The following is a 13359-nucleotide window of genomic DNA, read 5'->3' as shown; positions in this document are numbered from 1 at the left end:
CCAGATGTCCAGCCACAAAGTAGCTTGCATAGCCTACTTGCTGACCTTTTCCTGATTAAGGATCTCGGTTGCCGAGTACGAGACCTGCTGGTTGGAGTCTCTCTCAAGAAGGACTCCCCTGGTTAGCTCTTCCAGAGAGTGGTGAAGAGGAAGAGCTGAACTGGGTTCCTCCAGGATCTCAAAGTACCTCCTCTGCTGTACGCGAGGAGGTGGGAGGAGCTTGTTCGTGGTACCGGCACGGCTGGAGGAGGCAAACTCAAGAAAGCTGTTGGGAGATCTTGTCCCTGGTACTTTCCACCCCTTGAGACCAGGGCAGGGCTGCACTGGTTTTTGAGGGTTTCTGAGTACCAAAGACGTGGTCAAAGACCGTGTCTTTGCCCTCTCCAGGGGGTATCTCTGGGCTGGAAAACCCATTGAAAACCCTTATTAAAGTCAGAACCTGCCAGAATGCATGCTCTGACTCTTGTTGGTCTCCTCCTGTTGTAGGACTTGCAGCAAAGTTTCCTTCTATCCCCAAGAGCTCTTCGTCGCGGACATTGAGTGGCTGGCTGTCTCCATTCTAGCCTTAGTGGAGGACTTTGGCAATGTTTTAGAGTCTTTGGACTCCTTCCGAGAAAGGAGATAAGACTCCAACATCGATGACCTGTGTGGCATGTCCTTCCTGGTCTCAGATTGCGGGGAACTCTCCGCGTGAAGAGAGGTTTCCTCCATTGGTGCGATGGAAGTGTCTCTCCTTGCACGGTTCCCTTGGTGACAGGAGGTCTTCGTCCGACAGGGATGAAGAGTCTCTCTGAGAAACAGGAAGAACTTGTCTCGACGGTGTGCATGGAGTCAGCTTCGCCCTCGGGGAAGTGACTGCATCAGAAACTCCTCTTTTCCTCTTCAAAGGGGTAGAGGAAGCCATGATTCCGTGCCTTAGGTCTAGAGCAATAGGTCGCTCTGATGAGCGATCCGACAGGACAGGCTTAAAAGCCTGTGTTACGGCTCTGACTAAGGAACTGAACCAGGGTTGCTGGCTGACGGATGCACTGTCAGACAGATCCCCTGAAGGGAAAGGGACCAAAGGTTCCCTACGAGGAGTCACTGTAATAGGTGGGCCTGCCTTAGAAGGCAGTTTAAAGATCCTGAACCCCTCTGCTAGATTGTGTTTTCCTTCTCCCGCAGTGCGCGCTGGTATGCGTTTGCGGGGAGGGGAATGAGGCGATGGCGACCTTGCCGGATGACGCATCTGTGCTTGTGCCTGTTGGTGCGCGTACTCGCGTGCGGGAGAATATTAGCACTCGCGCGAGGGAGAATATTGGTGCTTGCGTGAGGGAGAATATTGGTGCTTGCGTGAGATGCGTGCGCGCAGGAGATAGTTGGCGCGCAGGTGAGCGCAAATATTCAGGCGAACACTGGCGCGGTAGTGAAAGTTGGCGCGTAGGTGAGGGCTGCAACGTGGTTTCCATCTCACCTACAGACATGTGCGCTGGAGAATGGTGGCGCGCAGGTATTTGTTGGCGCGCTGGTTGGCGCACGGGGGAGCAGTGGCGTGCGGGTGATGATGGGAGCACATGTTGGCACGCGGGAGGGCGCTGGCGCATAGAAGAGCACTGGCGCGCAAGAGAGTATTGGCGCGCAGGAGAGTGCTGGCGTGTAGGCGAGCGTTGGCACGTAGGTGGGCGCGTGGGCTCAGGAGATCGTGGGCGCGCTGTTATATGCTGGTGCGTGGGCGACCCTGGGTGTGTGCGCGCAGGGTGCACAGGTGATCGTGGGCGCGTGGCGCGCAGGAGAGCGCTGACATATAGGCGAACGTTAGTGCGCAAACGTGTAAAGCTGCTGCCGTTGAGGGGTGCACCGAAGTGCTGTAGAGTGATGAGCTGCTGGTGAGCGGTGAAGGTCTGAGCGCGTGGGCGCGTGGCGCGCAGGGCGAGTGTGATGGCGCGCAGCTGCGCACTTTAGTGGAGCTACAGTGGGTTCTACCGGTGACAGGAATGGTGATGGAAGGTCGGCAGGTCTGGAGGATGGATGGTCGGCGTATCCTTTGTAAGGACGACCATCCACCGAAGGAAATCGCGAACGATCTGCAGAGAGGTCCAGGACCGAAGTCACAAGACTGGTAGCAGGTGCAGTGATGGTCGATGTATGAAGGTCTGACAGAGGAGGCTCCTCTGAAGGGAACTGCAGTGATGACGTTGAACCAAAGAGGCGCCTCTTCACCTCTGGTGAAGGGAGACTTCTAAGGCGAAGAGGAAGGCAAGCCTTCCGACGGATGCGCCCTCTGGGGGCCGTTGGATCAGCAAGCTGACCGTCAGCAGTCCTCCGAAGAGGAGTCTCCATTAGTGAACTCCCCCGAGGGGAAGAAACACTTGCAGTAGAGACTGACGTTGAACTTTGTTTCCCCCTCGGAGGATGGTTAAGAACGGGGGAAACTAAGTCGGCAGCTACAGCTGCAGAGTCTGGAGTGGCAGAGGAGACGGAGGACGCCGCATGAGACAAATCTGACACAACAACGTCGACAAGAGTCCGGGGATCTATCTCTGACGGCGACGATGATTGCTTGACAGAAGCACCCATGTGGATGAACTGTAGCAGGGCTTCCTTGGAGGGCAGACCCGTGAGCCCCAAGGAAGACCATATCTGAAAGAGGGAAGTTAGTGACAAGGCCTCACCCGGGGGGAGAGGTGGGGCTGCTTCGCTAGGGGAAGCAACATCATCTCTCAAGAATCGGGGTTGGTCGATAATAACTTGGTCTACGCTACTACTCGACGGTCTCTCGTAAGAGACCGAACAAGTAGGAGCTTCGGAGGAGGGTTGGGCGACGGAATAAGAGGCCTTGGGTTTTTCTTCCTTCAAAGCAACCTTTGAAGGAGAAATATCCCACTTGGACTTCTTTTGCCGTCGCAAAAACCTCTCCCACTGGGAGGAAGACCCCTCCTTACACTCACTACACTTGTCAACACTATCACACCGTTGACCTCTGCAGGAAGGACAAAGGGCATGAGGATCAATTTCGACCGCCGACATATATGTTCCACAAGGGGGGCCGGAGAGTCCAGGGCAGGTGCGCAAGGTTGCAGAAGTCAACTTCACACACACGCAGTACTAAGAGAAAACAAAAGTCGTTAATGGCTGCCAATATTTGGCGAGGATGAAGAGCGGAAAAGTCCGTTCACCATCCGAGCCGAAAGCAAAGTGAGCTCAATAACAGGTGTGTGAGGGGGAGTGGTAGCAAGCTACCCTCGCTACCCCCCCTAACTACCAGTATGGGTAGTTAACCCTCATTAAAAATGAATGGCTCGTCATTTCAGCTATGAAGAAAGTAATACCCCTATTAAATAGCGTGGTTTGTATTTGTTACGGAACAAAGCAGTGTTACAGCCTCACTGAAGTCATACTCCTACATAAAGAATGAAGGTACACAAATATGACAAAAACAAAAGAAAGGCCAATCTCATCAAAGAGGAAACTTGTCATAGGATAGGTATTGCGTATATTATTGCACAGTAGAGTATTTCTTACAAAATCAAAACTTACCTTAAGAGCTCTCTGAAATGTAGATATTGAAAGCAGTGCAAGATCTTGTTGTTCTTCGGCATATCTGACAAGGTAAACATATACTAACTTCTTTACTTCTAAATTAGCACTAACTACGTTCTTCACAACAGCCGGAAATAATTCTGAGGCATCACGTCCTTTTGCCACCATCTGTAAATAAATTATGAGAAAATGACTGAATGTTTTCATGCAATACTCTATAATTCTTATCTCATTATTTCCAAAACGATAATAAAATTTCTAAGCATTCTTACTAACCCCAATAATTCTCTTCATGGCTTCCAGCTTTAGGCCATCTTTGTTGCTGTCCAACATCTGCTTCAGGTCCTCATGTCTGAAAAAAAGTCAAGCTTTAAAACAAATCCTGAATGTTATCATATTCTGTAGTGTATAAACAGAACCAAAATCAGGTCATTTTTGAAGAGGAGAGCTTCATTACTTATAAATCTTTGTAACAACACTGTAATGCCTGACATCGATTCCCATTCAGATCAGCAATTATCTGACAGCAATTCCTTCCTTCTATATACATCCCATATCTACATTGCTGCTATTATATATTGAGCCACTTCTTTTAATGGCCTACCTAAGATTTTGATACTTTTGTGTTACCTATGTGCTCTGTCATTTCCTCCTCTGCCCTACATAACTCCACACTTAAATCATCTTTATTTCCTCTGATAAAATTCTTTCAATTCTAGGATAGTTATAATACCCTCCATTGTACTAAATCCCTCTATATGCCCCATTCTACCCTTAACTTTCATGAATCTCAACACTGTCATCAATTTGTTTTTTCAGCAACCTTCTTTTATTTGTTCCCTTGCCTATATTATACTTATAACAAATTTGGAAATAATTTGTATTTTCCCTAACAATACAAACCTGGAACTATTTACAGAGGAGATATATTGGCAATCATCCTAGTTGGAAAAGCAGGATGCTGTAAGTCCAAGGGCTCCCATAGGGAAAATAGCCCAGTGAGGAGAGGAAATAATGAACAACTACAATAGAAGTTAAACAACAATAATAACATTAAAATAAATCATTCATATATAAACTATAAATAACAAGAGGGAGAGAAACAAGATAGAACAGTGTGCCCGAGTGTACCCTCAAGCAAGAGATCTCTAACCCAAGACGGTGAAAGACCATGGTACAGAGGCTATGGCACTACCCAAGACTAGAGAGCAATGGCTGAAACAAGCCATTAAGCCCCTTACATGGAGTGATTACCTTTCATTAGATAGCGGATGGATGGGGCAGTAAACCGACCACCCCAATCACACCTGCAATATTACCAGTCAATCAATCTGCAATTGCGGCAGGACTTTCGGGGGAAGGCGACGGCAGAACCAGTATGTGTAAAGAGCACCAGATTTGTATAGCAAGGAAAAATTACAAATTTGGAAGTCATTTGTATTTTTACTGACGATACAAACCTGGAGCTATGTATAGGGGATGTTACTTACGGAGTAGCGGAAAGACGAGCCATAAGACTTTTAGCGATGGATAACCACTCCAACCGCTAGTTAGCAAGGCGGGAGTAGCCAGCTACAATGCTCACTCGCACGCCGGGGCTGACCACCCACTTTGCTTACAAGCAGGACTTTCTTGGGGGCAATCTGTATAAATAGCTCCAGGTTTGTATCGTTAGAAAAAATACAAATTACAAATATGTCATCTGTTCCGTCTCTCTATACAAACCCTCGTTATTGATAGGGGGATGACTTACCTCTTAGGAGGAAGGAAGTCTGTGCCAATTGGCTCTTGGCATTTGACCTGGGGTTCTCTTCTTACGATATACTGTAGATAGTAATTGGTAGGAACCCTTACACCTTGCTAACAACCTCTGCAAGCTGTGTGCTTGAGACAACAGCAATGTGACTAGTCTAATTATGAGTGCTCCGAGTCATAGGAATCTTTGACAGTACTTAAACCTTATCCAATCCCCATTCGCTAGAGGTATTGGGGGACGTAACAAGTATTATTTCTATACTAGGTTACACAAGGGAAATGGTTCTTACCACCTGCAGAAAGGTGAAGTCCGCTGTGCTGAGGTCCCTGGTGCTGATTCCCCAAAGGAAGGGAAGGTGAAAGAAAGAAAGAAAGTAGGCAATCATTCATACTCATTCCCCCCAGAGTAATCCTGGGTAACCTTAGCTCTCAACTCTCTGCTACTTGCCCATCAAGGAGCTTGAGGTGTTTAGACCATTTGTTGTGCAGCCACCACAGGACCAATGGAAAATCTTTCCATATTCCTCTGGGACACATCTTGCAAGTAGTGGGATGTGAAGGTCATCTGGAGCTTCCCCACTCCTGCTTGCAATACCTGCATCACAGAGTACAGTAGTTCTTTTTGAATGCCAGGGATGTTACAAAGCAGCTGGCATCATGAGCTCTGGGTCGTTGTGATCAAGGAGGGTCGGGATTAGTTGCCAGTTCAATGACCTTGCCAATGCATGAGGTTTTTTTAAATCCTCCTCTTGACGTTACCCGTGCTGACAAAGAGTGCCGACACACGGTGATGAACTGCTGCTGTTCTTTTAAGATAACACCTCAGACTCCTCACTGGACAAAGTTCGTCCGGGTCATGATTTACAGAACCAAGCCTCCCAATCTGGAAGGGGCCGAATCTAGGATCCGCTACTCCCGGATTTTTTATCTTAGCAATAAACTCAGGACAAAGTTGAGAATTACCTCTCCCCATCTCCTTGAATGGGCGATGTCGTAAGAAAGACCATGCAGTTCACTAACTCTTTTGGTTGACGCCAATGCGAGTAGGAACACCGTCTTCAGAGTAAGGTGGCGATCTGTTGCCTGACGTAATGGTTCATAAGGGGGACCCTTCAGAGATTGAAAGACACAAACTTCCGACTGGGGGCAGGTAATCTCAAAACTTCGTATGAGGTGAGAAAGTTCCAACGAGGAGGAAATATCTACTCGCTCCATTTTAAAGGCGAGACTTAAGGCTGAGCAATAGCCTCTTACTGCCAAAACCGAGAGGAGTTTTTCCTCATGAAGGTGCACATGGAACTCGGCTATTGTTGGAATATTGTCATCGAGGGGAGAGATACCCCTTCCCTGACACCAACCCCAGAAGACAGTCCACTCACCCTGGTAGACTAAAACCAAAAAGTGTCTAAGGTGTTTAGCTATCCTTTTCACAACTTGTTGCAAAAATACTTTCTGAGTGAGGAGGTGCTGGACAGTCTCCAGGCGTGAAGTCGAAGTGAAGCTACGGCTTTGTGGAAGATGTTCGCATGTGGTTGTTTAAGTAGATTGTGTCGCGGAGGGAGTTCTCTCTTGAGCTCTATCAGGAGCTGCAGAAGGTTTGGGAATCACTTTGCGTGATGCCATAGCGGAGCTATGAGGGTCATCGATAGGTTGTTAGATCCTCTGGTCTTAGTGAGGACTCTTCTCATCAGACAAAAGAGGGGAAATGATTACACATTGATGTTGTTCCGCTGTTGTTGGAATGCATCTTGCAAGAGAGACTGGGGAGCAGTAGAGCATGAGCCTGAAGTTCAGGGCTGTTGCAAACAGGTCCACAGTTGGAGAACCCCACAAAGTTAGGACTTTGTTGGCTACCAGATGATTGAAAGACCACTCACGTAGGAGTTTAATGGGACTGGATCCCGAGTCAGAGTGGAGGGAGAGACTGAATGAACAGGACGCAAGACCTTGAACACAACCTTCCCTCCACAGAATGATTTTGACCCCTTACAGTAAAAGGGCTAGACCCTCGAGCTAATGCAAGAAAACGAATGACGTTAAAATGATAAGCAAGTCTGTGGCGTGCGAACGTAAATAATCCAAGTAATAATATTAGTGGAATAGAAACGCCCGAAGGCGACCAGGCATGCCAACCTACCGATAATACGCACACGTATATGTAATAACTGTTATCGTAATAACAGGACATCAATATAAAAATTTTATACAGTGTGTGAACCGTGGATACCAATAAAGTTCATAACTAGAAACAATCAGTATGGAGGACTCATTGAAAAGAGTTAAGAACAAAACGAGAGAGAGATAGGAGGGAGCCAAGTGCCATGAAAGACCCACACGGGGTCGTGAAAAATAAAACTGTTATAATATAAGCAAAAAAGGGAAAGGCCCCTCCAAAATCTCAAAACTCATAGATCTGGTACTTAACTTAGATGGAGTGACATTGGAGTCCGACATCTTGAGGTAAATCCAGAAAAAACCAGCGAAATTCACACACTAAGGCAAAATAAGGATTAAATAGTGGTGCTATGAAAAAGGAGTGACGTCACTGGCGTGGGATTGCTAGTAGTAGTAGGATGTAGAACGGCACCTCGCTGTTCGGGGATGTTGACAGGAGATATCTAAATGGTGCGAGGCCTCTGGTTATGATTTATTCAGCGCCCCAGTATTATACCGACACCTTATTGAGGTGAGCGAGCTGGGTTCAACCTAGCATTCCTATACAAATTTTTCTCTGGTAAATACATAGCAGTTTTTACCTTAGAAATGATGTTAAAGGAGCATTTCACTGGGCGGCACGGGTCTCTCGCCCAGAAATAGATTTTTCCTTCGTCAAAATCCCTTTTTAGACACCTCCATCGATGTTGTAGCCGTAGCCCTACTCGTTGGTGGTTTTGGCGGCGGTTGCTTCTTCTGTGGAGGAGCTTAGTAGGGGTTCGAAGTAAGGGCCCTCTAGAGGAGGGAGTCTTGGTTAGACTTCCTCCTTCTCTCCGCAACCCGGTCTACATCTTCCGTCTCAAACAGAGAACTCCCTTCGAAAGTGGAGTTTCTCAGCCTGGACACCTCAGCTTGTGGGAGCTGCCGATGGAACCTTTCTATTATCAAGTCCCGAAATTTAAGGTTTACCACCTGCAGGATGAGGAACTTGATTGTCCCGGTACCAAACTATAGAAAGGTCTCCATCGACCTCCTGGTGGACTCCCATGACCATTCCTCAGTCCTGATCAGGTGGCCCATTGACTCTAACCACAGATCCAGCCACAAAGTAGCCAGCATGGCATACTTCGAGACCTTCTCTTGATTAATAATCTCCGTAGCCGAGAAGGAGGCTGAGAGCCCCGACAGTCTCTCGAAGGGGACTCCTCTGGGTAATGCCTCTATGGAGTGAGCTACAGGCAAAGCAGGAAGAGGCTCGTTGGTAACCTCATAGTACCTCCTCTGCTGCACAAACGGAGGAGTTTCTAAGAGGAGCCTGCTCGGAGGGAGCTGAAAGAGCCTGTAGCCTGGGAGATTGCCTTCTTCCTGGCACTCTTCATGCCCTTTGACTAGGACAAAGCTGCATTGGCCCTCGGGGGTCTCTAAATGCCATAGACATGGTCCAGGCCCATGTCTTTGCCAGCTTGAGGAGCTGTCGCTGGATTTGACAAGCCGTTGATGGCTCTCATGCAGGCCAAGACATCCCAGAAGGCACGTTCAGACTAATGCTCAGCTTACATTAGCTTCAGGCTAGCAGCTCCAGGCAGTAAGTCGTCCTCAAAATCGAACTGGTCTTCAACTTCCAAGCTCTCACCCATAGGAGCCTGGGGTGGGTTATAGTTGTCAGGATTGCCGTTGACAGGGCCCGGACGTCTTATAAGAAGAGGCTTCTCTTGACCTCTCTTTCTGAGGCACAGAAGCTCTTGCCGAGGACATAGAGATGATCTTTAAGTCCTTCGGCTCCCTAAGAGGGGGAAGATATTCCTCCAAAAGAGACAGCCTTGCGACTGACTCTGTCTTGAGGGGAAGTTGATCATCTCAGGAAGGAGGAATTTTTTCTGGTTGAGATGAAGGATGGAATTCTGGAGGGACCACCTCTATGGGAGAGAAGTAGAACGAGTCCATCAAAGAGATAAAACTCTCCTTCCAAAGGGGGAGACAGCCTTATCTTCTTCCTTTCCCCACACATACCTACAGAGGATTCCCAGACCTACCTGGGCTCTCCTCTCCACATTCCTCTGAAGGGGGAAGAAAGGAATCTCCTGTGAAGAGGGTCTCCATAGGACTGTCCCTTCGGAACTCCTTTTAGGGTCAGATGGAGGAGAGGAAACGGGGAGGTTCGATGTCATCAGGGAGATCATGCCTGGGATGTTTGGCACTGGTCTGACAGCTGGGGGTCTTTGCCGGGCCTGGATCCTTTGAAGTGGCAGGCTGCTTTGATGCTTCCTTTGGTCGTCCGCCTTGTGTCCAATGCACATTGCGGCGGGAATCGTCACTGCAATGCTCACGCGGGGAGGGAGACCGATGCGAGGGCGAATAACGAGTTGGCGAGTGCCTGGCAGGCGAGGGATGAGGTGGTGGTGACCTGCAAGCTCTAGGAGAGACTCGCTAGTTTGACGCGATGCTCACGTGCCTGATGTTAGCAAAACCGTTGACAGTCGTCTCGTAAAGAGTGAGGGTCTCTAGGTGATGAGTCACGAACATGAGCCACCTGATGGTGGTCATGAGGCTCACGAGGTGATGATTGTTCGTCTGAAGACGAGCGACGAGTTGCTGGCGAGTCACGCGCAGCTGACGAGTGATGAACAGCTGGCGAATCACGCATAGCGAACAGCTGGCGAGTCACGCGCAGCTGATGGGTGACGAGAGCCTGAAGGCTCAGCATGACGGTCTTTGACAAGACTGAAAAGATGTCAGATGTCTCCTTACCGCAGGGAGGGAAATTAATTGATTGATTGATTTGAAGTTTTCTGGCATTCTGACATCCAAGGTCATTGACACCGATATCATTTATTATAAATAAAGAATAGAAGAATATTCCAATAAAACCATAAAAGTAACGTCATTATAAAAGTCAAATGGCTTTTAGAAGACCTGCTTCGGAAATAAATCTAAAAATACTGCTAGCACAGTATGAGCTCGGGTCCCGGAACGCATTAAGCTCGTACCTCAAGGTATTACTGTATAGAGTGACGGAACAAATACAAATAATTTCCAAATTTGTCATTTGTTCCGACACTATATACAAACCATTACTGTACTCTCTTTACAGTGGACTCACTACACGTTGGGTGGAAGTCCAAAATCCAACCGGCTGGTGACTGGTCCAGGGTGTACTGTATACTCTTTGCTTTGCACGAGCTGTTTAGAGGGTACCAGACCACCTCGTTAACCCTTGGGGTTAACAGTCTAAGTAATCCGTGCTAGGTGTAAGAATTCAGCAATATGACTTGAGTAGGTAAGCGTAAATTTGGAGCTAAACTCCGCACTTAACCTAGACACTGCCCGACTCCACCTCGCTTGGACATAAATATATACTGCACTCATATAAAAGGTTAGACAAGGGATGATGGTACCCACCTGCAGTTAGAGGAGGTCAGCTTATAGAGTTCCTTGGATGCTGAACCCCTAGAGGGGGAGAATGGAATAGAAAGTGGCCAGTCACTCACACATCCATTCTAGACTTACTCGCGGGTAACATCTGCTGTAAACCAACCTAGACTTGTCCTACAAGGTAGCCGTGGTATTACTGACCAATTTGGTGCAGCCACCACAGGCCCTACAGTAAAAGTATCTTAGTTACGGTGGGTTAAGTCCTGCGGGTAGTGGGTGGTGAACATGGTTTGCTGTTTCCAAACAACCGTTTGTAGTATCTGTAGTATCTGCGTCACAGAGAAATTCTTGTTGAACGCCAAGGACGTGCTGATGCCCAATTTCGTGAGCTTGGGGTCGACAACCAGATGGTGAGCTTGGTTGAATGGCTCTCTCTATCACCTGTCTAATACAAGAAGAGTTGAAGTACTAACTGACCTTCCTTTTCCCTCTTCAGAAGCTCACAAAGAGCCTTCTGATCTGAGGGCCGCCTCTGACAGTTCTTTTAAGTTATTTCCTCAGCACCTTTAGAGGCATAGTAACAGTTGATCTGGATCATTTGTTACAGAATGGAGACTCTCAATCTAGAAGGGACCAAATCTCGGATCCGCTACAGCCGGATTTTGAGTCTTGACGAGGAACTCAGGGACAAAGCCGAGTGTCACCTCGCCCCATCCCTTGAATGGCCGTTGTTGTAGGAAAGATCATGTAGCTTGCCGAGTGTCTTTATAGAGGCCGAGGCTAACAAAAAACTATCTTCAAAGTCAAGTCATGATCTGATGCTCGACAAAGAGGTTCTACATTCCAAGGAGGAAGTCTAACTTACGACTGAGACAGGTGCGTTCAAAGTTCCACATGAGGAGAGATAATTCCATTGAGGAGGAAATGATAACTTCATTCAGTCCAAAAGAAACAGAAATTCCACTATTGTTGGAAAAGAGACACTAAGGGGAACGATACCCCGTCTACGACAGCAACCAAAAAAATACGGCCCACTTTGCCTGATATACGGCAGCAGATGACTACTGGAGGTATCCTGTAATTCTCCTTGCAACCGGTCTCGAAAAGCCTCTCTTTCCGAGGAGTTGCTGAATAACCTCCAGGCATGCAGACAAAGCAATTGGATCACTTGATGGAAAATCTTAATGTGTGATTGTTCAAGTAGATCGGGAAGTGGAGGTAGCTCCCTCAGTGCCTTTGTGAGCATATGCTGAAGATCCAGTAACCAGTCTACATGTTGCCACAACAGAGCTACGATAGTCATCCACAGGTCTTGTGATGCCCTGGCCTTGTTTAGAAGCCTGCTTACTGGACAGAAAGGGGGGAACACATAGACATCCAGACGGTCCCACCAACGTTGAAAGGTGTCCTGCCAGACTGCCTGTGAATCCGGTACCTGGGAGCTGTACAGCGGTAGCAGGGATATACAAACAGGTCAATTGTCGGCGAACCCCACAAAGTCAAAACTCTGTTTGACATCTGTTGTTTCAAAGACCAATTGGATCCTACTATCCGAGTCCTCCAGCTCAGATTGTCTGCCAGCATATTTGTCTTGCCTGGGATGAAACGGGCTGTTAGGGCTACCGAGTTGTCTTCCATCCATCTGAAGATGTCTACAGCTAGTTGGCATAGGAGCTGCGAAAAGGTACCTCCTTGTTTGTTTATGTGGGACACTACCATAGTATTGTCGGTCATCAGCACCACGGAGTGACCTGATAGGAGCTGATGGAATTGCTTATGGGCCACAAAGGTTGCCCTCATTTTCAAGAGGCTTGTTTGGCACTGTCAATCGGCATCGGACCAGATGACCAGATGCCGTGAGGTGCAACAGACAGGTGGTCCTCCCACCCTTTTTTGAAACACCTGTGAAGAGGAGACTGGTGTCTCATACCCACCAACTCGGGTCTCTCCTTTGCTCTGACCCTACCGGCACCAAGGTGTTTGGTGGATCGAGATACTGACTACTAAAAGGTTTTCAGCTGCACTGTAGAGAGCAAATGTGCAGGCAGCTGTTGGGGACCAGTTTCTGCAAGGAGGTTAGGTGCCCCAGAAGCTTTTGCCACAGAACTGCCGGCAAGCCATCCTATGAAAGAAATGAGTGAGCCACCCATTTCATTTTTGCTACTCGTTCTTCGGACGAGAAGCCTTTGCCCAATTTGGTCAAGATCCTCATTCCTAGATATACCATTTCCTGTGAGGGTTGCAAGGACGACTTCTCGTAATTTACCCCGATTCCCTAATCCTGGCAAAAGGCGAGAAGTCTGTCTCAAGGGTTTCCCTGGAGTCTGCTAGAACAAGCCAATCGTCTCAATAAAGAAAAAAACAAATGCCATTCTAGTACCCCCAGGTGGACACTAGGGTAAAGATCCGAATGAACACCTGAGGTGCTGTGAATCTACGGTACTCTACTTCCTTGATTATGGATGAATGGGGAGCTGAAAGAATGCATCCTTGAGGTCTAACGATATCATGATGTCCTCCAGTCTGACAACCTGTCTGACTGTTTGAGCCATACCCATC

The 13359-nt window shown here is 47.9% G+C and overlaps 1 protein-coding gene across 2 annotated transcripts in view; it reads right to left on the bottom strand.

The window, feature by feature from the left end:
* Positions 1–13359, bottom strand: part of rb (adaptor related protein complex 3 subunit ruby) — a 262024-nt gene that overhangs the window by 216622 nt on the left and 32043 nt on the right. For both annotated transcript variants that reach the window (XM_068363804.1, XM_068363805.1), the window contains exons 2-3: positions 3796–3871; positions 3517–3687 (exon numbers count right to left, since the gene is read on the bottom strand). In XM_068363804.1, coding sequence (XP_068219905.1) covers positions 3517–3687; positions 3796–3871 — 247 coding nt within the window. The remainder of the gene's footprint in view (positions 1–3516; positions 3688–3795; positions 3872–13359) is intronic.

Source organism: Palaemon carinicauda, chromosome 40, assembly GCF_036898095.1.
Source record: "Palaemon carinicauda isolate YSFRI2023 chromosome 40, ASM3689809v2, whole genome shotgun sequence".
Taxonomy (NCBI): domain Eukaryota; kingdom Metazoa; phylum Arthropoda; class Malacostraca; order Decapoda; family Palaemonidae; genus Palaemon; species Palaemon carinicauda.
This window is presented reverse-complemented; position numbering and strand designations above follow the sequence as displayed.